Raw genomic sequence first — 26300 nt, 5'->3', positions numbered from 1 at the left:
CTAGAGATTTTTAGGCCTAACATATTTATTTAAAAAAAAAAAAAGATTTTAGGGTACCTGGGTGGCTCAGTCAGTTAAAGCATCTGCCTTTGGCTCAGGTCATGATCCTGGAGTCCCAGATGGAGGCCCATGTCAGGTTCCCTGCTTAGCAGGGAGCTTGCTTCTCTCTCTCTCTCTCTCTGCCCTTCACCCTACCTGTGCTCTCTCTCTCTCTCTCTCATGCTTTCTCAAATAAATAAATAAAATCTTTTTTTAAAAAATAAAAGACATCTCCATGTCTCTGTCTTTCTCTCTCCATGTCTCTCATGAATAAATGGAATCTTACAAAAAAATAAAATAAATCAATTCAAATGTGAAGCCTAGGATAAGGTAGGTTCCTCCGGGTGTCTGGGAACACTACCTGCCTGGGTTTACCATAAATCAAGTTCAAGGTTTCAGGCTGCTTGGGCCACCCAGATGTTAACCCAGACCACAAACAGGGATGCAGGCTGGCTTACTTATCAATCACCCTCATCCAATTTGGGGTCTCATCTTACTGGGGGGGAGGTGTCTCCTATTTGACCCCTGACTTTTGTGGAGCCTTTGGGCTTCAATTTGTGAGTCTCTCATCCTGTGAGGTGGTACAACTGGTAGACACCTTCAGGACAAAAGTGATTTTCACTTCTATTACCTGAGTTCCCACTTCCTTTTTCCTTTTTTTTTTTTTTTTTAAAGGTTTTACCTATTCATGAGAGACACAGAGAGAAAGAGAGAAAGAGGCAGAGACACAAGCAGAAGAAGCAGGCTCCATGCAGGGAGCCTGACATGGGACTCGATCCCGGGTCTCCAGGATCACACCCTGAGCTGAAGGCGGTGCTAAACCGCCGAGCCACCCAGACTGCCCATATCTTATAATACTCTTTATTCTGAAGAATAATTTATGAATTTGCCAGAACTATCTTTTTTTAAAATTTTATTTTACTTATTCATGAGAGACACAGGCAGAGGGAGAAGCAGGCTCCCTGCAGGGAGCCAGATGTGGGACTCATTCCCAGGAGCCCTGGATCATGCCCTGAGCCAAAGGCAGACGCTCAATCACTAAGCCACCCAGGTGCCCAACCAGAACTAAGTATCTTAGATTGTAAGGTTATAAATTCCTATTTCAAACCACCCCAAGAAAGGGATTTTACTGTCTTAATTATTTAGTTTAAAGTTTGCACTGGCTCCACATACAGCTAGATCCAGAAACACAAGACATGTCATTAGAGTTCTCTCTACTCTGATAGTCTTTACTTCTTGAGCAGATGGGTTTCTTCCCTAAGACAGAGATGACGGCCACATGTATCTTTAAGCTTACCACACACCTGTACTGTGATGCCAGAGGCAACAGACTATCCTATCTTCCCACTACCAGGTGCACAAAAGTTCTGGGGGTTTGTGCCATGAACCTGGTCTAATTGCAGTGGCTAGGCAAAACAAGATTATCTGGAATTCACTCTGATTGGCAGTGAACTAGAACTACATAGAATAGGAAGGTAGGCAGTTATTCAGAAGGCAAAGCAGGGGCACGCCTGACCAGCTCAGTTCGTAGAGCATGGACACCTGATCTCAGGGCTCTGAGTTCAAGCCCCATGCTGGGCATGAAGCCTACTAAAAAGAAAGCAAAGCTGGACACTGCTATCAGGAGAAAAGCATGCCTGGCACACAAAAACTAGCAGCAATCTTAGTCTGCTATATCTTCTTTCCCATTTTTTCAATATCCTCAATTTGCCCATTCTGAATGTTTTCTGACTTCATCCTGTGTTCCCCTGATTTGATTTTCATTCTCCTTTATGAGTTTCAAAGATGACCTTCATTGGACTGTTGCTGTTTCATCCATCTCTCATCTTCATCAGCTACTGTTTAATGGATGCGATGTTTTTTTTGATCTATCTGAAACCAGACTCCAGACATTCTTTACAACCTTCTTGTGTTTCTTGCTGGAGATCCATTTCAAGGATTAGGTTTATTTGTGTTCTTACTGCTCTGATCTGTTCTAACCTCAAAAAAGCCGGTAATTAAAAAAAAAAAAAAAGCCGGTAATTAATTCCATATAAATTTTCATTTGACCATACTTCTCCTTTTAATTTATTGATCCTTGCTGTTAATGCTCAACAGCAAAATAACAAAACATATTTTAGAGCGAGTCAGAGACCTCATGAACATTTTCATGCATGCCATTATCACTCTAAAAATAACAAAAACAACAAAACCCGCTGAGGTTCTTAATATTTTTTATTATGATGATCTCTAAAATATTACTGAATTTTCAGTACTTCTGTTTCTAAGTTAAGCTTCGGATCAGACTGCTAAGTGAGGAAGGCACTATATTATAGTGATCCTGTCTTTACATTCTTACCCTATTTCTTTTTGGTATTTATATTGTTAATTTCAACAAGCATCTTCCCATTTCAGTCTTACAACATATAAGATTTTTCCTTAGATCAAGGGGGAAAAAAGTAAGATATTTTTAGTGCAACCTCTTTGCTCCATTATGTTTTATAAATGAGAAGCCCAACCCAGAAAGATTAGCTGTCTTGCTAAGGTCATAAAGAGAGTTAATTTTATAACAAGTGACTAGACTCCATATCTCCAAATTCCAACTGACCTCTTTCATGCACAATAATATTCAAAGAAAAGCAGGTTAAATAAAAAGAAACCCAAGGTAAATAATTACACAGTGATTAAAGCTGTAATACTAGGCAATCTTTATGATGCAGTAAATTAACTGCCACCCACTGTAAACAAACTAAAGCAAAACGATAGTATCCTTTTTGTCCATAAAGCACAGATTACAGTAGACATTGAGGAATACTTTATATATCAATCAGTCACATTCTATGAAGAAAATAAAAGATTTGATTCAAAGAAAAAATATTAATGAGTTACAGGCCAAGTATCTATGTGAACACGTAATTTCTGTCACAGAACGCTGCTGACAGGAAATCAGGAGTCATATCTTCTCTTAACAGCAAAGAACAGCCCTCAGAGTTGAGTTTAAACAACAGTTTAACTTAGTAAAATTTTAGTAAAATCCAAAACCCAGGACCCACTGCTCAACCAGGAGGAAAAGGAGTTAAATTGTGAGCAGCACCAGGCCCATTATTTTATTCTATTCTCAAAAACTTTCTTTGCACAATTTTCTACAGATTGCTAAGGTTATCTCCACTATATTTACTTATACTAGGCAATTAAGATCTACCTTGGGCAGCCCGGGTGGCTCAGCAATTTAGCGCCTGCCTTCTGCCAAGGGCGTGACCCTGGAGACCCGGGATGGAGTCCCTCGTCGGGCTCCTTGCATGGAGCCTGCTTCTCTCTCTGCCTGTGTCTCTGCCTCTCTCTCTCTCTCTCTCTCTCTGTCTCTCATGAATAAATAAAAAAAATTTTTTTTTAGTAAAATCTTTAAAAAAAAAAAAGATCTACCTTGCACAGTTACTTAGGTAAGGTGAAATAAACTTCAAGACTGCAGAAATCATTAACTTTCCTAACTCAATGTTTTGTACAAGAGCCATAACACCACTAAACCCCAGCCAGATACCTGGATCGATTAAAACCAAGAAAATATTCAAAAGTTCCTAAAACATCTATCACTAGGATATTGTCTATGGAAGACATAGTATTTAGGACAGGTAAAGGTATTCAATTCTGTAATAATTCAACAGGCTTAAGAGGTAAAAATAAACAAAAGGATACTTTTACCAGGACACTCTTTCATCCAAACTTCTTCAGTTACCGACCTCTACTCCCAAAATTCCAGTGAGGGGCACCTGACTGGCTGAGTAGGAGATCATGCAACTCTTAATTTTAGGGTTGTGAGTTCGAGCCCCATGTTGGGTGTACAACAAACTTAAAGTTTAAAAAAGAAATACATCTTTTAAAAATGCAGTGTGACTTTCCTGTATTATGAATGGCCTTTCCTGGGCCAGTATTTTAAGATCCCTTTCTTGGTTTTACAGTATTAGTTCCAGTTGTCTCCATTCTATGAGATCTAGTCTCTGGTTATCATTTATGTGTGAGGTAAAACTCAAGTTTACCAACTCATTTTATTAAGAAACCCTAAGTGTCAGGTTTTGACAAAATTAATGACAAAAAAGGCATCATTATCATCTGAAGTATATAAATAAACAGAAACATCTTCAGTGAGAAGTATAAAATAATTTCAAGTATCACTTAATTCTAAGGAAAATGTAAAACGGCACCTCAAGCTTTTAAATATAAATTATAATTTATAAAATAATTTTCTCAAAATGATAAATATGAATAGAAACAGAAAAGTTAAAATTCATCATCTAAGATGTTACACATTTTGTCGTAACAGGGTGCCTAAAATAAATGGAAAGAATCAAATAGTTCAATTAGCTGATTTTATCCTAAACAAGATTCAGTCCCATTAAAATTAATTTAGGTCATCATATAATACTATCTTCTGGGGGCACCTGGGTGGCTTAGTGGTTGAGCATCTGCCTTTGGCTCAGGTCATGATCCCCAGGTCCTGGGATGGAGTCCCACATCGGGCTCCCTGCAGGGAGCCTGCTTCTCCCTCTGCCTGTGTCTCTGCCTCTCTGTGTCTCTAATGAATAAATAAATAAAATCTTTAAAAAATATACTATATTCTGACAATCTTCTAGGCTCCCTAAATCTTTCTATCTCTGAAATTGATGGTATTTAAATACCTCCATGTTCTACATGTAATTACAAGTAGTAAAAGCTAAAGAATCTGTTTTTCAGGAGAGGAAACATTCATCCCCTAAAACATCAGTTTACGTTTACTATAATCAGTTCAGACTGCAAACACAGAATTTGTAAGGGTCTTAAATTTCTTTCAACATGCTATGTTGTTCTAATTATGTCTACTTAGTAGCTTCCACAGAAGACCTTTTTAAGGTAATTCGCTGGCCCTATTAATTTGTCTTCTGAAGGATACCAAAGAAATGAATTTGATTGGATTTTTAAAAGATTTTATTTATTTATTCCACAGAGAGAGAGAGAAAACAAGCAGGGGAGCAGCAGGCAGAGGGAGAGGGAGAAGCAGGCTCCTCACAGAGCAGGGAGCCCAATGTGGGGCTCGATCCCAGGACCCTGGGATCATGACCTGAGCTGAAGGTAGCTGCTTAACCAACTGAGCCACCCAGGCATTACCGAAGTGGGGCATCTGCCTGACACATTTTACAAAGCAGAACTTTTTTTCTTTTTAACGGGAGAACAATTCATAACTTGGAAAAACAAGGTAAACTGCTCAAGATTGCAGAATTCTAAAGTAGAATCTAACAGAGATCTGACTGCTCTTAATTTTTGATGTTCTCTCAAACCACATCGTATACTGTAAAATTTAATCTGATTATTGCTTCCCAAATTCCAGTATTCACAATATTTAAATTCCAGAAAAACACTAGTATTCAGAGACTTAAATAACAACTGTAACAGGATTTTTAGGTCCATGCGCAAACTTCATTCTAAAAAATAAAAAAACCCACCCTCAAGAAAAAAACAAATTCCTCAATTCTAAGAGATAGTTTCATTATACCCAAAGTATTGCCACACAAAATGCTAATTAACAAAGTAAAGCATGGCACACACCAAGTGATAGAAGTTAACACTAGTCAGGGGACAAACAGACCTCACATCCCACCCATCAGAATGTACTGAGAACACCGTGATATTCCTGCCTAAATACACTGGACAAACCAAACTTGAAGGACATTCTGTCAAATGACTACCGCGTAATCTTCGAAAAGGTAAAGGGCACAGAATTCAAAGGCTAAGGAACTGTTGTAAAGCGAGGGACAAGACAACTGGGTGAAAATGTGATCCTGGATCAGATACACCCTTTTGTTATAAAGTGACATCTGCCAAAACCTGAATGGGGTTTCTGGGTGAAGGGTATATGGAAAATTTTTGTTTGCTGATCTTGTACCTATTTTGTCAGTTTAAGAGAATCCCAAGTAATTTTTAAACCACTAAGTACGTATGTGCTAATAAGCTAATCACCATTTTTCTACTTTTGCCTTATTTCATGGGTGTTTAAGTCCTGCCTCTATTAGCTAAATAAAACTGGGAATGGGCTATTTTTCTCTCTTCTTGCATTTAAAGGAGGAAGTAACTAGAAATCCCTGAAGGTCAATATGCCCAGACATATTACACTTCAAAGGTTATCAAACTTCTCTACAGACTACACATCAAAGGTAAACTGGGGGTTTTTAAATTTGGACAGTATTTACCACTGACTGTGTGTCTATTCACTAAGGGTGGCAGGGGAGATGCGCTCACCCCAGCACCAACACAGCACCTGGCACACATTAAGCACTCTCGACACTTGTGCTGAATTCAACAATGAATCCTAGGTTCCTGGCTGATGTTTTCCCCCAAAAACTAGAACTTAGTCACAATGAAGGCTGTCAAATAGCAGATCTCTAGCTAGAACGCCTATGTCAGAAAGTGTATTCAATAATTTGATCCCAGGTAAGTTCACTTAATTTTCAACCTTGTAGCTATCTTGTTTATAAACAGTTCAGTGAAATTATGAGTTTATCATTACCTATACTTTGAACATTAATATCAGAACTGGAAATTAGTATAATGTGATAATTAAGAGCATGGTCTCTGAGTCTCGCTGCTTGCCCTACTTTGGGACACTGGATTGCTGTGAAGATTAAAAGTATCCTAATGTAAGCAGTGCTTAGAACAGTAAATGCTTTTATAAAAAGCACTCAAAAAATGTTACTAGTTACTGGTATTCTTGCCCAATTCTCTTTAAGGTATCCCAAGTTTCCACACATCCTCCAACAGAGTTTGCTACATTAAGATTTTATTTTTAAAAGTAATCTCTACACCCAACATGGGGCTCGATTTACAACCAGAGATCAAGAGTCCCAAGCTCCAAAGACTAAGCCAGCCAGGCATTCTGAGCTTGCTACTTTTTAAATGAACAACTTGCAAACACAGGACTGGCTTAATATTAGTCCTAATGGATCAACTCTGTCCCTGTCCGGCAGCCCCAAAGGCCCAGCGGTTTAGCGCCGCCTGCAGCCCGGGGTGTGATTCTGGAGACCCGGGATCGAGTCCCATATCGGGTTCCCTGCATGATGGAGCCTGCTTCTCCCTCTGCCTGTGTCTCTGCCTCTCTGTGTGTGTGTGTGTGTGTCTCTATGAATAAATAAATAAAATCTTAAATCTTAAAAAAAAAAAAATCTGTCCCTGTCGCATCAAGAGCCTTCTTTTACAAAAAAGCCCTTTCAATGCATTGTGCTCCTCCACGTGCTCATCTCTAAACTAAGCATCCCCAGTATGTCCTGTGCTTTTCCTGTAACATCCTTTGTTACAGGGATTAGTAAATTACACTTTACTACACCATCCTCAAAATGTTCAAGTTTGTCCCAAACTTGGAATTTGGGAATTGGACATAACATCTCAGATAAGATCAGTTCACCAGACACTACACTTGGACCTGTAACTCCCAGAATTTAATTATTCCTTGCCTGTTATCACAGACGGATATTTTAATTCACGTTTGTAAGAGCCAATATTCACAGGATTAATTTTCCAAAGGGAAGAAAATTAGGTTAGTGCTTCATTCAGTGGTTCCATTTCACAAACACTTCATAACAGAATATAAAGTATCACTAAAGTATCACAATTTATATTAGTATAGGAACATATATCTAACATATATAACTTCATCAGACAAAGCCAAAGAGCCAATTTTAGTTCACTTAACTTTCATTAATTTTTAGAAATTACATCTAATGGCAAATACTTAGAAATAAAATTAGAAGTCTGGGGATCCCCAGGTGGCTCAGGGGTTTAGCGCCTGCCTTCGGCCCAGTGCGTGATCCTGGAGTCCCGGGATCGAGTCCCATGTCAGGCTCTCATAAATAAATAAATAAAATCTTAAAAAAAATAAAAACTAAATTAAAATTTAAAAAAAGAAATAAAATTAGAAATCCCTAAAATGAACCTTTGCTCAAGAAGGTCTGCCCAATTGATGGATCTTAAGTTCAGTCCTGAGCCTCACAAGTAGCCAAAACAAATGTCCTTGAAAAACAAACAAAAAACAAAACAAAACAAAACCCTTATCAGCTATTCAGGAAGATTGGCAACTTTTCTTGGCACTACAGTTTAAAAGAAAATGCAAATGTATAAATTATCCTTTTAAATTGATAGTCAAAAAAATTTTTTTTAATTTTTTAAATAAATAAATAAATAAATAAATAAATAAATTGATAGTCCAGGGATGCCTGGGTGGCTCAGTGACTGAGTGTTGTAGGCCTTTGGCACAGGGCATGATCCAGGGTCCAGGATCGAGTCCCACATCGGGCTCCCTGCGAGGAGTCTACTTCTCCCTCTGCCTGTGTCTCGGCCTCTCTTTCTGTGTCTCTCATGAATAAACAAATAAAAGCTTTAAAATAAATAAATAAATTGATAGTTCAGATCTTTAAAAAGCAGCAGCTTGCTCTGCCAATACACCAAGAAAGTATCCCTTTGACCTTATTACAAATTTAAAAATTATTTAGTACTGGAAAAGCTGGATTACTTGTTCTTTTTCTAATTTTGTATGAATGAGGAGAAGAAATGAAAATCAAGTAACTATGATCTACAAAGTCCCATCTTTATTTTTCCTTAATGCACTGTTCACAGATGGCAGGCAACAGAGCAAAGCTACCATGAATGCCAATTCTGCAATCAGACCAAAGTTCTGAATTCAAATTCTATCTCAAGTATTAGATATGACTGACCTTGGAAATCTCAAACCCGAAACTTACTACTCTGGAAAATGACAATAATATCCATACTTAGCTCACAAAGTTATCAAAATCTAAGTTAAGTCCCTGCCAGTGTTTCACATAAACATTCAGTAAATTAACCATTTAAAATTCCATTGAAATACTTTTTTTTTTTTTAGATTTTATTTGAGGGATGCCTGGGTGGCTCAGCAGTTGAGCACCTGCCTCCGGCCCAGGGCATGATCCTGGAGTCCCGGGATCAAGTCCCGCATCTGGCTCCCTGCATGGAGCCTGCTTCTCCCTCTACCTATGTCTCTGCTTCTCTCTGTGTCTCTCATGAATAAACAGCCTGCGTCTCCCACTGCCTGTGTCTCTGCCTCTCTCTGTGTCTCATGAATAAATAAATAAAATCTCAGGATGCCTGGGTGGCTACGCGGTTGAGCGTCTGCCTTTGGCTTAGGATATGATCCCAGATTTCCAGGTTGTAGTCCCATATCAGGCTCCCCACAGGGAACCTGCTTCTCCCTCTGCCTGTGTCTCTGCCTCTCTCTCTGTGTGTGTCTCTATGAATAAATAAAATCTTTAAAAAAAAAACTAAATTTAGCTTCTACATAATTAAAAAAAAAATGGTGAAAATAGGGCATCTAGCCAGCACATGACTCCTGATCTCCAGGTCATGCGTTTGAGACCCACGTTGAGCATGGGGCCTACTTAAAAAAATTTTTTTATAATTTAAAAATGGCTAAAAAGATTACTAATATGATTTTTGTCATATCTTTATTGTAAATATCCTGTAGCTGTTATAGTAATTAACAATATACTAAAAATAAGTAAACAATATAAATGAAAAATGGTCAAGTTCTGTGGCATGTATTTTTTTTTTTAAGATTTTATTTATCTATTCATGAGACACAGAGAGACAGAGAGAGACAGAGACACAGGCAGAGGAAGAAGCAGGCTCCATGCGGGAAGGCCGACGTGGGACTGAATCCTGAGTCTCCAGGATCACGCCCTGGGCTGAAGGCGGCGCTAAACCGCTAAGCCACTGGGGGCTGCCCTGTGGCATGTATATTTTATCACAACTTTTTTTTTAACCCTATGAAGAACCACTTGAAAAAAAGAGGTGTTCGTGGTGGAAATGGCAGACACTAATTTACCTTTTTTTTTTTTTTAAGATTTATTTATCTATTCATGAGAGACACAGAAAGAGGCAGAGACAGACGCAAAGGGAGAAGCAGGCTCCCCGCAAGGAGCCTGATGGCAGGGAGCCCGATGGGGGGACTCCAAGCCGGGTCCCAGGATCACACCCTAAGCCGAAGGCAGACAGACATTCAACCGCAGAGCCACCCAGGTGTCCCCACAAATCTATTCTTTACAAAGGGGACAAATGCATTTTATATGGGTTTTCTACACACTATTGGGAGATTTATTCAGATCCATCCAAATTCTTCTCCAAAAAAAAGCAGTAAAAAGAAAAACAATGACCCAGCAATTCCACTCGAGTATATACACAAAAGATCTGAAAATAGGCTTCAAAATACACTGGTGAACCAATGTCCATAGCTGCATATCCATAATAGCCAAAAGGCAGAAAGCATCTGAATGTCCATCAACAGATGAAAGTACAAATAAAATGTGGTAATTATATAATGGAACATTATTCAGCCATAAAGAGAAATGAAGTTTTGATACAGCCACAACATAGAGCCTTGAAATCAAAATGCTAAGTGAAATAAACCAGACATGAAATGACGAGCACTGTATGATTCCATTTAAAAGAGATATCCAGGGATCCCTGGGTGGCGCAACGGTTTAGCGCCTGCCTTTGGCCCAGGGCGCGATCCTGGAGACCCGGGATCAAATCCCACGTCGGGCTCCCGGTGCATGGAGCCTGCTTCTCCCTCTGCCTGTGTCTCTGCCTCTCTCTCTCTGTGACTATCATACATAAATAAAATAAATAAAAATTTAAAAAAATAAAAAAAATAAAAGAGATATCTAAAACAGGCAAGGGGCACCTGGCTGGCTGAGTCAGTAAAGTGACCCTCACCTTGGGCTGGTGAGTTCAAGCCCCACGTTGGGCAATGAGTGTACTTAAAAATGATAGATAGATGGATAAACAGAATAAAACAGGCAAATTCATAAAGGCATAGAGTGTATTAGAGTTACCAGAGACTGGGGGAAAAGAGAAATGATGAGTTATTGCTTACTGGGTACAGAGTTTCTATTTGGGGTGATAAGAAAGATTTTAGAAATGGTGATGACTATACAACATTTTGAATGTACTTAATGCCATTAAATTTTAAAAAATGCTTAAAAAGAAAAGCCTAAAAATGCTTAAAGTGACAAGTGCCTGGGTGGCTCAGCTCAGTTGGTTAAGCATCTGCCTTCAGCTTAGGTAATGATCCCAGGGGTCCCAAGATCAAGCCCAGGATCCAGCAGGGGAGTCTGCTTCTCCCTCTCCTTCTATCCCTTACCCTTCCTTGTGAGCACATGCGTTCTCTCTCTCTCTCTCTCTCTCTCTCTCTCTCTCCCTCCCTCCCTCCCTCCCTCCCTCTCTCTCTCTCTCTCTCACACACACACACACACACACACAAATAAATAAAAATCTAAAAAAAAAAAAGTTAAAGTGGCAGAAAGAACAAACAAACGAACAAACAGGAGGGAGAAGTGAAGCTAACGGATTTCCTGATAACTGTTCAGCCAATTTTCACACTCATTCCAGAACTCAGGTCAATTTCTACTTCCTCACTTATAGAGTGGGCATAATACATGCTTGCCATCCTTCTTTGTCAAAGTATCGATGAAATAATGTAACTGAAGTGTTTGGTGGCTGGCCACAATAAGATAGCCAAGCTTTTCTTACCTCCTTTAATTGCCCTGTAAAAGCCAGGAAATTATGACTATCTTTCAACTTCTTTACTTGTTTCTATCTCAAACACATCAACACCACCAGTAGAGAAAGAGGTCACTATTTCAAAACTTATGAGGGCTGAAGAGAGAAAATAGGTGCAGTGAATCTATGTGTTGAGTAAGCAGTTCCAGAAGGCTATTTTTCTTTCTTTTTTTTTTTTTTTTTTTAGATTTTATTTATTTATGAGAGACACACAGAGAGAGAGGCAGAGACACAGGCAGAGGGAGAAGCAGGCTCCATACAGGAAGCCCGACATGGGACTAGATCCAGGGTCTCCAAGATCACGCCCCGGGCTGCAGGCGGCGCTAAACCGCGGCGCCACCGGGGCTGCCCCCATACAAGCACTTTGGGGGGGGGGACCTTACTTCCTTCGCCCTTCTACAAGAAACAATTTTAACAGTCACAAGGGAAAAAAAATCCCAAGAAGTCCTTGACTTTCCAGAGTTTATACTCTTCAGTTTGGGGAGATTAACCTTGTAGCCAGTATTACTGGGACATTTTTATTTCCTTAGAAAATTCAATTTCTCAAAAGTATCCAACACAGTGTTTTTATGGCTAATATTTATTGAATGCTCATTGTTTGCTAGATACCATTCCAAGCACTTTCACTCATTCAACCTTCACAACAACCTACAAGAGAAACAGGTTCTCTCATTATCATTCCTATTTTTTAAAATAGGGAAAATGAGGCACAAAGAAGTGAAGTGAATTACTCAGGGTAACAACTAGAACTAACACAAGCCAGGATTCTGAATCCAGGCAGTCTGATTTCAGAACCTGTGTTTGTTAGTGCCACACTAAGCCATATTTGTCTCTCACAATTATAAATTCATTTTGCCTCTTACGTTACATTTTAAATAAACTAATTTTGGGGATGCCTGGGTGGCTCAGCAGTTGAGTATCTGCTCAGGGCATGATCTCAGAGTCCCAGGATCACCCAGGATCAAGGCTGCATGGGGCTCCCCTCAGGGAGCCTACTCCCTCTGCCTATGTCTCAGCCTGTGTCTCATGAATAAATAAAATCTTTTTTAAAAAATAAACTAATTCTTTAAAAATCTTCTATTGTGGGATACCTGGGTGGCTCAGCGGTTGAGCACCTGCCTTCCGCCCCCCAGGGCATGATCCTGCAGTCCGTCCCAGGATCGAGTCCCACATCGGGCTCCTTGCGTGGAGCCTGCTTCTCCCTCTGCCTGTGTCTCTGCCTCTCTGTATATGTGTGTGTCTCTCATGAAAAAAGTAAATAAAATCTTAAAAAAAAAATCTTCTATTGTTTTCTTAGGGTTTTAATATTTTATTTGAGAGAGCACAAACTGGGGGGAGGGGGAGCAGAGGGGATGGGAGAGAGAGAATCTGCAAGCTGACTCCATGTTGAGCCCCAAGTGGGGCTTCATCTCCAGGACCCTGACCTGAGCCAGAACCAAGAGACAGATGCTTAACTGGGCCACCCTCGTGCCCCCCAAAGTCCTCTATAGTTTGCAATCAAGTTATCACCAAGGAATAATGAGTCAATTCTCCCATCAATTCTGAAAATCCCTGGTTATCTTGAACTTTCTCTTACTTTCCTGCTAGGCCAAAGTGGAAAAAGCAGAGGAATAAGTGCCAGAAAGAAAACAAAAACAAGCCAGGGTAGGATGACAAGGACTGCAGAAACAAAGAGAAAAAAAGAAAACAAAAACGGGAAAACTGCAGTGGTGAGAGTTTGAACAAAGCACAGGCAAGAGAAGAGAATGGTAAGGGACAAAAGAATGGAAAATGAGTATCAAGATACTACCTTCAGGGCTTGCAATGATTTATCCACATCATTTTTCCACTGCACATACATCCTTTAAATACTAATTCTCAATTCTATTCCCCAGGCAGAGGGTCTCAGACAACACTCTCACCAACTGAATGTTCTGCATGTTGCTATGTTGCTATTTTAACTGCCCTCATTACAAGGAATCTCAACTCCACAATTATAACCAATGGATCAACTGCATTTCTAACTTTCACTTAGTAACAATGAATAAGCTTCACTCAAATGAATGTATACAATTTGAAGAAAACACTACCAGTGATCATTAGTAGATACTGATAAAATTTTTGGCAATTACCTTTCAGGTTAATTGCCTCTAACACATTTCTACAAAGTGAAATAAATACTGTTCTCAGAGTCTTACTTCTCAACTCTTCCAGAAAGTTTTTTCCCTTAGACATACATAAAAATCACTTGATCAGCATCTGTTTAAGCCAGTGGTCAAAACAATCTCATGTGAATTACACCACAGCAGTTATGAAGTGAATTGCAATATTTTTAAAAAACTCATGTTTTCTTTTTTTGATTTTTTTTAATTTTTTTTTATTCATTTGAAAGAGAGAAAGCAGGGGGAAGGGCAGAGGGAGAGGGAGAAGCAGACCCCCCCCCCCCCCCCACTGAGCAGGGAGCCCCATGTAAGGTTCAATCCCAAAATGCTGTGATCAATACCGGAGTCAAAGGCAGGCACTTAACCAACAATGTGACCCAGAAGCCCCCAAAATCTCATCTTTTTTAAGATTTTTTTTTTTTAATTCATGAGATACAGAGAGAGAGAGAGAGAGAGAGAGAGAGAAGCAGAGACACGGGCAGAGGGAGAAGCATGCTCCATACAGGGAGCCTGACATGGGACTCGATCCCGGGTCTCCAGGATCAGGCCCTGGGCTAAAGACAGCGCTAAACCACTGAGCCACCCGGGCTGCCCATCCATCATCTTTTTATTTTTTAAGATTTTATTTTATTCATGAGAGAGGCAAAGACATAGGCAGAAGGAGAAGCAAGCTCCCTGCAGGGAGCCCGATGTGGGGCTCATTTCCAGGACCCTGGGATCACAACCTTAGCCAAAGGCAGACGCTCAACCACTGAGCTACCCAGGTGCCCAAAAACTCAAGTTTTGTTTTTTTTTTTTTAAGAATTTATTTATTTATTCATGAGAGACATACAGAGAGAGAAGAGAGGCAGAGAAACAGGCAAAGTGAGAACAGGCTCCATGCAGGAAGCCTGATGTGGGACTCGATACCAAGTCTCCAGGATCAGGCCCTGGGTCGAAGGCAGCGCTAAACTGCTGAGCCACCAGGGCTGCCAAAACTCAAGTCTTCAACAAAGAAAGAAACCCTGGCAGAACTGAATCAGGTGGAATGCAATGAATAAGCTAGCTACCAATACTAACGGGAAGCTTAAGTGTTGAGTAATTTCTGTGTCTTATTCACAGCTCCTTTCATGACAATCTGGAGAAGGGCACTTGTCTTTCGTATTTTGTTTTGGAACACACAATCCATCTATGGATAATCAAAAATGACAGAACATAATGGTAAACCAACCCCATTCCTCCTACCTAATTTGAGTTACTTTCTCCAGGAGAAAAGCTATTATAATAAATAAAAAACCTTTCTCAAGACTTGTACCCCAAGAAAAAGAACCTCAGAAACCTACATTTTAAGGGTAGTCTTTGTAACCATTCTTATTCTTTTTTTTTTTTTTTAATTTATTTATTCGTGAGAGACACACAGAGAGAGAAAGGCAGAGATCTAGGCAGAGGGAGAAGCAGGCTCCATGCAGGGAGCCTGACGCCGGACTCCTCCCGGGACTCCAGGATTATGCCCTGGGCCAAAAGCAGATGCTTAATTGCTGAGCCACTCAGGGTCCCTGTAGCCATTCTTAAAAGTAAACCAAATCAAAGGCTCCTGGCTGCTCATTCGGTGCAGCATGCAACTTCTGATCTCAGGGTCCTGAGTTCAAGCCTGGAGTCTAAAAAAAAAAAAAAGAAAGAAAGAAGAAAAGAAAGAAGAAAGAAGAAAGAAGAAAGAAGAAAGAAAGAAAGAAAGAAAGAAAGAAAGAAAGAAAGAAAGAAAGAAAGAAAGAAAGAGAAAAAAAGTAAACCAAATCACTGGAAGTGCCTGGGGCTTGGAAGGAGTGAGGGGGTGGAATCTGGGCCTTCAAGTGACCACCAGCTCCCTCATTTCAGCATCAAGCTAAGGCCCTATCAGCCCTCCGGGTTCCCAGACAAGACTGGTGGGGATGAGATGCTTCAGTCATCTCTAGGAGGAGACTGCCATAATGCCAGTGCCATAAATGAATCAAAAAATGATTGAGACTGAAAAAAAAAAAAAGGCAAGATTAGGTTTCTAATTTTATCCTGTACTTAAATCCGTGGCTCTTTTAAAACCGGAGATTTATTAAACTTTTAATTTCGTAATCATGGCTAACAAAAATGTTTAACTCTCAATCAGCTTTCCACACAATCTACAATAAGCAGTCAGAATTATTTTTGGTTAAGTTCAAGTTTTAAAGTAATGAAAAGCTTTAAAGAAAATCTAGAATAAATTCCCTGCACTCACAGCTTAATTTTGCACCGCGCTGAGCGGCTCTCCGAGTGCCACCTCCGAGCGAGCGGCGGAACGACAGCCCGCTGGAACTAGTTAGAAATGCAAATAATGGGGCCCCACCCCAGACCTGCCGAATCGGAAAGTCTGGGGTTCTGGGGTGGGGCGGGGCGACGGTGTCTTAACAAGCCCTCGGGGGTTGCTGACGCTCCGGAGTCTGAAAGCCACAGGCTGAGGGGTTAAGAGTCAGACTGCCCAGGCTCCAATCTTGCAGTCAAGGTGGACTCGCTGAGTAATCAAGAATAAATCACTCAGGGATCCCTGGGTGGCGCAGCGGTTTGGCGCCTGCCTTTGGCCCAGGGCGCGATCCTGGAGACCCGGGATCGAGTCCCACATCGGGCTCCCGGTGCATGGAGCCTGCTTCTCCCTCTGCCTGTGTCTCTGCCTCTCTCTCTCTCTCTCACTGTGTGCCTATCATAAATAAAAAAAATAAAAAAAATAAAAAAAAAAGAATAAATCACTCAGCTTCTCTAGGCTTGTTCCTCGTCTCCACAAGACCAAATAAGAAAAGGCGTTAGTGCTTCAGAGGGATGCCCGGCGCTTAGGAAACATCCAAATGTCAGGCTCTGTGCAAGGCCCTTCGCGGGCTTGTCCGCTGGGAGCGGAGACAAAGGCGGAAAAAGCTTAATCCCTACCCCTCCTACCCACTGACTGGGCAGACAGGAGTGCACGACGCACAACAGTCCCCCCGGGAAAAACAGACACGCTCCTAGCGGGGCCACACAAGCCGATGAGGACGCCACGGGCAGACGAGGGACGCCTGGGCGGCTCAGCCGCTGGCTTGTCCGCCGCCCGCTCCACCCCGGGTTCCCGAGGGCCGGGATCAAGTCCCGGGATGGAGTCCGGCACCGGCTCCCGCAAGGCGGCCTGCTTCTCCCTCTGCCTCTCTCTGTGTCTCAGGAGTAAATAAAATCTTTAAAAGAAAGAAAAAAGGAACGACAAATTCTGACCAAACAACGCAAGAGACGGCCTTCAGCGATGGCACGGGCGCAAGAAAAGAGTTCCAAAGCCCGAAGATAAGAAAAAGTCAAGGTCCAAAGGAGGCGGCAAAAGGACCGCGCCCGGCAGTCCGACTCTGGGGCTGAGAACTGACAAGACAAGTAGAGCGACGGGGCAGTAAGCAAGACGCCCTCCCCAGCCGGGGGCCGCCGCACGCTCGGGGGCCGGAGCAGGCTCGGGGGCCGGAGCAGGCTCGGGGGCCGCAGCAGGCTCGGGGGCCGGAGCAGGCTCGGGGGCCGCAGCAGGCTCGGGGGCCGGAGCAGGCTCGGGGGCCGCAGCACGCTCGGGGGCCGGAGCAGGCTCGGGGGCCGCAGCACGCTCGGGGGCCGGAGCAGGCTCGGGGGCCGCAGCACGCTCGGGGGCCGCCGCAGGCTCGGGGCCCGCAGCAGGCTCGGCCTCCTCCCGGCGCTCCGGGGCACCCTCATTTGCAAACTAACTTCCCCTTCTGCTTCCTGAACGCCCAAGAGACGACTCTGCTGCCCTCTGGCCCCTCAAGCCAGGGTCGGCCACGAAGTTGAACGCAAAGAAGGGGGAGCGTGCCCGGAGCCGCGGAGCCCCGCAGCCGCAGTGGGCGCTGCTCGAACCGAACTAGACGCCCGAACGCTCAGCCGCCTGCTGCGGCAACACCACATGCAACAGGGGAAGAAGAAGAAGAAAGAAGAAAGAAGAAAGAAGAAAGAAGAAAGAAGAAAGAAGAAAGAAGAAGAAGAAGAAGAAGAAGAAGAAGAAGAAGAAGAAGAAGAAGAAGAAAGAACTTCCTTTATTAAAAGGCAAAACTTGGATAAAGTGGAGGGAGCACAGGGAGCGGGGAAAGGACAGTTTTTCCCCTCCGTCCCTCCTCGAAACCCCGTCTGGGTGCCTGCGGGATCCAGACGGCTCTCCAGGGCCCGAAGGCCGAGGTTTTCCTTCCGGTCATTGTGTTTATTTCCCCCGAAGAACAGGCCCCGCGGGGCCGGCGCGCCGGCCGGGCCGGGACAAAGCCCACTCCGGGCTCCACCTGGGCGCGGGCAGGGGCGGGGAGGAGCAGGAGCAGGAGCAGGGGCGGGGCGGGGCGGGGCGGGGCGGCGCTCGGGGGCCCGCCGGCCGCAGTTACCAGGCAGCGCGGCGGCGCCGCCCCGGCCGCCCGCCGGCCAATCGCGCGCGTCTGCTGCCCGGGCGCACGAGCCCCGGAGACACCAGGCCGAGCGCGACCCCACGGCTCGGGCCTGGCACCGCGCGCGCACCCGCACCGCCCGAGCCGGCCAATCAGCGGCCGGGCATGCGCAGCCCGCAGGCTCGCTCGCGCGCGGGACTCACGCGTGAGCCCCCCCACGCAGCGCCGGCGCGCGCGCCCCTCCCCCCGCGCTCCCAGGCGCGCGCGTGCAACTGTCGTCCCCCGCGACCGCGTCTCCTCCCGCCCCACCCCCAACACGGCGGCCCGGGTACCCCAGGCCCCAGTCCGCGCGGGCCCCGGGGGGGCGCGTCTCAAAGAAGGGCCCCGCTCGCGATGGCAACCGGGGCGGGGGGCCGCGGGGGAGGCGACGGGGACTCACCCGAGTGCAGCCGCCTCCAGGCAGCGCCGGGGCTGGGGGAGCCGAAAGGAAGCGCGTGTGGGCCGAGCAAGAGCTGCGGCCGCGGCGGAGCAGCTCCGGGCTGGGGCGAGCGGGCGAGCGGGCAGGAGGTGAGAGGGCGAGGGGCCCGGGCGTCTTGGCCGAGCTCCTGTCACCGCCGCATGGCCGCCCCGGCAGGGCCTGGATCAGCGCCTAGATCCGATCACGGGGGACCGAGGGAGAGGCCGGGATCACCGCGGCAGGCGGGCGGCCTCAGCTAGAGAGCGCGTGCGGGGAAGCGGGGGGGCGATCGGTGGCCCCTTTTCTCTGCTCTCCGAGCTTCTCTCTCACCCTCCTCCTCCTCCTCTTTTTTTTTTTTTTTTTTTTGTTCCTCGAAGGCGCGCTGCGCGTGCGCACCCGCAGCGCCGCCCAGCGGGAGTTGTAGTTTTGTGGTTCGTCCCCACCAACGCGACGGCGGGGGCGGCGGACTACGACTCCCAGGAAGCCCCGCGCCGGCGAGCCCCGAGCCCGAGGACGCGGCGAGCGCAGCGCCCGGCCCTCTCCGGCAAGGACTGTCAATGGAGGCGCGGGTGGTGGGAGCAAGAACATGGCTGCACCTGGGGCCTGCGCGGCCGCCCGGGTGGGGGAGGGGAGCCGGGGCGCGGGGCGCGGGGCGCCGGCCTAGGCCGGGGGCGGCCCCCGCCTGCTCAGCGCCGCGGGGCCGCGGTGCCGCGGGCCGGAGCCACCGTCCAGGGCTCGCACTCACTCGTGCGCCCGATATTCCCTGCCGATGGCGAGGCCGGAACATGGCAGAGGCCCGGGAGCCCCAGGCCGGCCCGCCGGTCCCTGTGCTCCGCCGAGGGACTTCCTCCGCCCTGCACCACCCTCCCGGACACAAAGAACTCCTCTGTTAGTTTTGAAAGCTTGCCTCCGAAGCGGCCGAAGGACACCAGAGCCCCAACTTGCGGGGGGCGGGGGCGCGGGCGGGGGGGCTCCTGTTTTTATTTACCACCCCCCACCCCCTCCACCCACACAGCCCAGACTTTCCCCTCGCTCCCTCGCTCCACGTTTAGAGGCAAAGTTGAGAGAAAGCCGCGGAGGGAGCAGAAAACGCGCCCTGTAGCCCGCTGGGTTTTGTTCTGTCGACCGCGGAGAAACTGGACCGAAGCCTCGGCCCCGCACCCCGCACCCCGCACCCCGCACCCCGCCCCCCGCCTCCCGATTGTGCTTTTTCGCTTTTCAACTTGAGCTCTCGGATGTCGAAAATGATGAGACACTGCAGTTCACCTAAGCGACGCTCACAAGTTTACAAAACTCGAGCCCCGAGGTCCAAGGCGGTTCCGTGGAGCACTGGACCGAATGGTTTCACGATTCTTCCCCCCCGGCGGAGATGGGGGGGCCCCGCCGGCCGCCCTCCCCCCACCCCCACCCCCACCCCCACCCCTTCTCCCCTCCCCCTCGGTAGGTGGCGACCACGGCGCTTTTTTCCAGCCTTTGTCGCTGGAGAGAAAACTTTCCGAGCAGCCAGTCTTTTTGATGTCGGTCCAAGACCTTCCCTTTGAATCTCGGTGCCCGCAGATCGGCGTGTCCCCGTCCCCTCCCGCGTCGACCGCACCCAGAAAGCCTCCCCCAGAATCCCCACGTCGGGATTCTTTAAAAGAGACGGAGGCTTTCGAGGTCCCTGCGGGAGCCGCGTGGTTTGCAGAAGATGGGCACATCTCTACGGCTTCCCCTCGCCTCCCACGGGCACTTCTGTCCCCGCCGGGCTCGATCGGGACTCTCCTTTGTCGAGCCTCCCTGCAAAGCGGTCCATTCCGTTTTCAAACTAGAACGGTGTTTCTTTTTTGCACTCGTACTTCATTACCATATTGGCATGTTTAATTAAACTCCGTAGTCCCAGTAGCGAGTACGACTGACAGCTATTTAGAGAACAAGCGTTAACTTTCTCGGGAAGTCTGCAATCGAGCTAACAGGAGCAGCCGGGCTTGCAGGGGCAAACACAGCTGCTGTGGGGCTCGGGGAGGATGTTTTAGGGAAGGGCCCGAGGCCTGGGTGGCTTCTGGAGGACGCCGGCAGCGGGACGGCCGCGAGGGCAGGCTTCGCACCGTGAACTGGTGTCACGGAGGAGCGTTTGGAGAGTGTCCCAGAGTGAGCTGGCAAGGCAGAAATTCATCTAGTCAGGAGTCACTTGTCATCATTAAAAACTTGTTCGCCCCTGGCTTCTATGAATGTAACACTTTGGTGTGGAATTTTGCTGCTGCCTCGTGAAAGACTCCCAACTTCTGTGAGGTGGAAGCAATTCCTTCAAACTATTAAGTCCCAAAGAGGCCCCTCAAGCTTTAGCTTGGAGGCTTGGAATTGCCTCCCTACAGAAAGCTGGCCCTTTTGGAACAATGAACAGTGTCTGGAATGGTGAATGGTGTGTGGTTCGAAGTTTTTTTCTTTTCTTTTCTTTTCTTTTTGCATACTGCCGTTGGGGGCTGTAACCCTCAAATTTATGTCTTATAGTCACATAGAAGGCTTTTAGGGTCTTCCCCTAAGGCCTGACTCATCACCTTAGCAGCTACTGGTACAGTTACTGCCTTGTGCTAGCCAATTCCTACCTCTCCTCATTGATAGGTGCTCTGTTAATGGAGACTAAGTGAGGAGACACTGAATATCATCTCAGCAGGGTGTGTTGTTTTTCCAACATAGGATCAAATTGCTGGATTTTGGGTTGAGCAACAGATGGGGGGAAAAAAAAACAAACGAATGATTTGTGTTTAGGGGTGGAATCCTTTGTTAAATCGCACCCAGCTCACCTTTGTGGTCAGAATCGCATTCAGCATAACAAAATGTGTATGCCAAGACGGATGGTCTGCAGCTCTCGGATCATGCTCACCTGAAGACCAAAATGCACAGGGTCCAATAGGCAGCCAAATCTTGTATGTTATTTATCTTGAATTATTTCAAATATTTCTCTTTTTAATGTTTAACCTACAGTATGCAGTCCTGCAGATGAGTGTCCATGTAGTATGACACCATTCTACTCTATACCTGGGAAACAAAAGCCAAGTCTAGGGACAACTGGGTGGCTCAGTGGTTAAGCGTCTGCCTTTGGATCAGGACATGATCCCAGAGTCCTGGAATCAAGTCCCACATCGGGCTCCTTGCATGGAGCTTGCTTCTCCTTCCTCTGCCTGTATCTCTGCCTCTCTCTGTGTCTCTCATGAATAAATAAATAAAATCTTTTTTTTTATTTTTATTTATTTATTTATGATAGTCACAGAGAGAGAGAGAGAGAGAGAGAGGCAGAGACACAGGCAGAGGGAGAAGCAGGCTCCATGCACCGGGAGCTCGATGTGGGACTCGATCCCGGGTCTCCAGGATCGCGCCCTGGGCCAAAGGCAGGCGCCAAACCGCTGCGCCACCCAGGGATCCCCTAAATAAATAAAATCTTAAAAAAAAAAAGGAAGCCAAGTCTAATGGGCCTTGGCCTGTCAAGAGATGGATCTAGACCAACTGGTGTGAATGCATCTTCACATAGACCGGGTTTACAGATTTGTAGCTTGCTTTAAAAAAAAAAAAAAGATTTATTATTGTGGGAGAAGGCATGAGCAAGTACATGAATAGGGGGGAGGGGGTGCAAAGGAAGAAGCAGACTCCCCAATGAGCAGGAGGTGGGACTCAATCCCAAGACCCTGGAATCATGACCTGAGCCAAAGGCAGAGGCTTAACTCGGAGCCACCCAGGCACCCCTGCTAAATTGCTTTTAAATACTGAGTGACCGGTGGCAGAGCAGTGGATGACCCTGTTTTCGCCACCTGGCAAAATGGAGCTCGAGGCCATGAGCAGATACACCAGCCCAGTGAACCTTGCCGTCTTCCCCCATCTGACCACGGTGCTATTGGCAATTGGCACGTTCTTTACCGCCTGGTTCTTCATTTATGAGGTCACCTCCACCAAGGACACTCAGAATATCTACAAAGAGCTCCTCATCTCCTTGGTGGCCTCACTCTTCATGGGTTTTGGAGTCCTCTTCCTGCTGCTCTGGGTTGGCATCTACGTATGAGCTCCCAAGGGTTCCAACCAGGTGGCTTCACTGAACTTCTGCTTTTGTAAATTAATTTTTTTACTATTGCTGGAAGTGTCCCACCTACTGCTTCCAATAAAGGGAGATGTGTGACCGTCAAAAAAAAAAATGATATGGTAATGATCAAATGTCTTCAACAGTCTTGAAAACTAATCATGTTCTCCTGGAGTTAATTCTTCATATCAGGAATCTTTCTTCTCCATTATTAAGGGACCATTTATTATGGACCCACCCCGGTTAGAGAACCCTACCACCCAACCACCCATGTAGACAGAACTGTACTGACATCACTTGGTCAAGGTTACCATTGTTGAGAGATCATTTAGTGCTCTTTTGAATCCAAACTGAATAATTTAAACTTTCTGTGACTCTGTCATGTATTTTAAGTTGCCCAAAACCATAATTCTAAATGAAAGTTGAGATTTTCTTGACATACCTGTTTCTCACAGCACATCCAGTCTAACTTTTTTTTTTTTTTTAATTTTATTGTATTGGGCAGCCCCCGTGGCGCAGCGGTTTGACGCCGCCTGCAGCCTGGGGTGTGATCCTGGAGACCCAGGATCGAGTCCCACGTCGGGCTCCCTTCATGGAACCTGCTTCTCCCTCTGCCTGTGTCTCTGCGTCTCTCTCTCTCTCTCTCTCTCTTTGTGTGTCTCTATGAATAAATAAAGTCTTAAAAAAAAGATTTTATTGTATTTACTCATGAGACACACAGAGAGAGAGGCAGGCTCCATGCCGGGAGCCCAATGTGGGACTCGATTCCAGGACTCCAGGATCACAGCCTGGGCCGCAGGCAGGTGCTCAACTGCTGAGCCACCCAGGCGTCCCTTGTCTAACTTTTTTTAAGATTTTTATTTTTTTTTAAAGTAATCTCTACACCCAACGTTGGGCTAGAATTTACAACCCCAAGATCAGAAGTCCCATTCTCCACAGACTGAGCCAGCCAGGTGCCCCAGTCATTCTTTTCTTAATATTTTATTTTATTTTATTTTATTTTATTTTTATTGAAGTATAGTTTTTTGTTTTGTTTTTAAAGATTTTATTTATTCATGAGAGACACATACAGAGAGAGGCAGAGACATAGCCAGAGGGAGAAGCAGGATGTGGAACTCGATCCAGGACCCCAAGATCACACCCTGAGCCGAAGGCAGACATTCAACCACTGAGCCACGCAGGCGTCCCTATTGAAGTATAGTTGACACACAATTTACATTAGTTTCAGGAACACATCCAGGCTTTTGATGGAAACTAAACAGAGGTATTTTTTCCCATAATGGCACTTAATGCAGGCCCAATATCTTCTGGGTCCAGTTTCTTACTTTTCCTTTACAGTAGACATAAGCACAGTATATTGAGAGAATGGGCCATAAAACATATATCATTTGTAAGGTAGCAGTTTGATCTCTCACATCAGTGTTCTCAGTTAGGATTTGTACACCTTGGGATGCCTGGGTGGCTCAGCGGTTGAGCATCTGCCTTTGGCCCAGGGCATGATTCCGGAATCCGGGATCGAGTCCCACATCAGGCTCCTTGCAGGGAACCTGCTTCTCCCTCTACCTATGTCTCTGCCTCTGTGTGTGTCTCATGAGTAAATAAATAAAATCTTAAAAAAAAAGGGGGGGGGTTGTACACCTCAGTCTAGATCACATGGGTTGGGCCACAGTGACATTGTTAGCTTTTCAATGGGTATCTGCGCTCTAGGAGATAAATTCTTTGTTATTTCAAGGATGCTTTTTTAACTGATTATAAAACACTCTTTATGGACAGTTTTCTGTTTAGATAATTTGAATATTGAGAATGCTGGATAAATGACCTTTTCCAGAACTCTTCTAAAAGTGGGGAAAGAAAACACCTAAATCCCAGTTATAATTTATTCATAATAATTAATAATGTAGATGTGATATAAACAGACCTTTCAGCTCTTGCTGTGCCTTTCATGCAAGCATCTGCCCTATGCAATAAACCTATATTCATGAAAAACTGGTTGAAATAAACAGGGTTTTTTGTGTGGGAGGGGTTAACAGGATTTAGATGAATATGTTTTTCTGTTTAGCATTATGTTCAGATGGCTGTAATCATGTAACTTAATTTTTTAAAAGTAAAATCTCTATAATATTTTCTCTGTCTCCCTCCCTCAGGGATTTGGGGGAATCAGATGATATGTAAACGAAAATACTTTAGAAACTCTAAGTGTTCTATAAATATTACATAGTATAAGTTAGCCTTCCAAACATTATTTTTAAATGTGAACAACATGGGCATGTTTCTTTTCTAGCTGAAGAAATACATTGCTCATTTCTAAAATGCTTTATATTCTAGTATCTGAGAAAATACATCTACCAAGACTGACTCTTATCATCGGATTAAGGTGGACCAGCAGCGCATCCTTTCAGGATATTTTATCAAAAATATTGTAGAGGGCTCAGAAACCTGAGTGTAAAGTTGTGTCAAGGAAAGTTATTTCCAGGGCAGCCCTGGGTGGCCCAGCGGTTTAGCACCGCCTTCAGCCCAGGGCGTGATCCCAGAGACCCGGGATCGAGTCCCACATGGGGTTTCCTGAGTGGAGCCTGCTTCTCCCTCTGCCTCTTTAGCTCTCTGTGTCTCTCATGAATAAATAAATAAAATCTTTAAAAAAAAAAAAGGAAAGTTATTTCCAAATAAAATGCATAACCCACAGCCTGACTTCCATAACACCAAGAGAAGGAAAGTCTGGTTTACATGCTGAAAGCAAATCTCCCCATTCCTTCTCTTTTCTCTTTATGTTTCCAGTGTCAATTTAAGGCCAGTGGTCCAGATTCTTGAATCTTTATCTTTCTATTTTACAAACCTTTCCTCTTTTTCTGGTGACTTATAACCACCTTTTTTTTTTAACCCCCTTTCAAGACCTTGTATTTATGATGATAATTAAGGTATATGCACCTAGGTGGCTCAGCGATTGAGTGTCTGCCTTTGGCTCAGGGGTGATCCTGGAGTCCTGGGATCGAGTCCTGCATGGGCTCCCCGGAGGGAGCCTGCTTCTCCCTCTGCCTGTTTCTCTGCCTCTCTCTGTGTCTTTCATGAATAAATGAATAAAATCTTAAAAAAGGGGGATCCCTGGGTGGCTCAGCGGTTTAGCGCCTGCCTTTGGCGCAGAGCGTGATCCTGGAGTCCCGGGATCGAGTCCCACATCGGGCTCCCTGCATGGAGCCTGCTTCTCCCTCTGACTGTGTCCCTGCCTCTCTCTCTCACTGTGTCTCTCATGAATAAATAAATAAAATCTTAAAAAAAAATCTTAAAAAAAAAAAAGATGCGTTGGGGAAATTTTCAACCAAGAATAAAGGGAATTTTTAAACAATGGATTAGGAAAAGGAAGAAGCCAGTGATAAGGAAACTTCACATGTGAAGTTAGCCACCATGGGTGTGTCAAGTACTTTTTTAATTGTCTTCCCAACAGTGGGAAGGTGTTAAATTATCCTCTTCCTTCCCCTTGCACCTGGGGAACAGGCTGGCCAGGGTCTCAATTGTACCTAGGGTCTTAGATGGACTTCATTTATTATAGTAAACTGTGTGTTCCCATCCCAAATGAACTCAGATTGGCCTTGAGATAATGGGGGAAGTGAGGGACACATAAGCAACTGGAAAGAATCTGAGTTTCTTTTAAATTCTGGAAAGCTTGT

General features: G+C 45.1%; 2 protein-coding genes across 12 annotated transcripts in view; one reads left to right on the top strand and one right to left on the bottom strand.

Moving 5' to 3' along the window:
• GTF2I (general transcription factor IIi) overlaps positions 1–18934 on the bottom strand; it is a 113076-nt gene extending 94142 nt beyond the window's left edge. For all 11 annotated transcript variants that reach the window (XM_055339430.1, XM_055339432.1, XM_055339436.1 and 8 more), the window contains exon 1: positions 18576–18934. The gene's annotated coding sequence lies outside the window, so the exon portion shown is untranslated. The remainder of the gene's footprint in view (positions 1–18575) is intronic.
• A 3449-nt stretch (positions 18935–22383) lies between these two features.
• On the top strand, positions 22384–22623 carry LOC129519192 (transmembrane protein 258-like). Its single transcript, XM_055339469.1, has one exon. The coding sequence runs from the start codon at positions 22384–22386 to the stop codon at positions 22621–22623; it is 240 nt and encodes a 79-aa protein (XP_055195444.1).
• Positions 22624–26300: the final 3677 nt, after the last annotated feature.

This window comes from Nyctereutes procyonoides, unplaced genomic scaffold, assembly GCF_905146905.1.
Source record: "Nyctereutes procyonoides isolate TBG_1078 unplaced genomic scaffold, NYPRO_anot_genome, whole genome shotgun sequence".
In the NCBI taxonomy this organism is placed as follows: domain Eukaryota; kingdom Metazoa; phylum Chordata; class Mammalia; order Carnivora; family Canidae; genus Nyctereutes; species Nyctereutes procyonoides.
Note: the sequence above shows the minus strand (reverse complement) of the source record. Positions and strands in the feature narration are given on the sequence as shown.

Excerpts from the sequence above, each read along its gene's own strand:
- LOC129519192 (XM_055339469.1), top strand. The coding sequence starts at position 22,384 with ATGGAGCTCGAGGCCATGAGCAGATACACCAGCCCAGTGAACCTTGCC.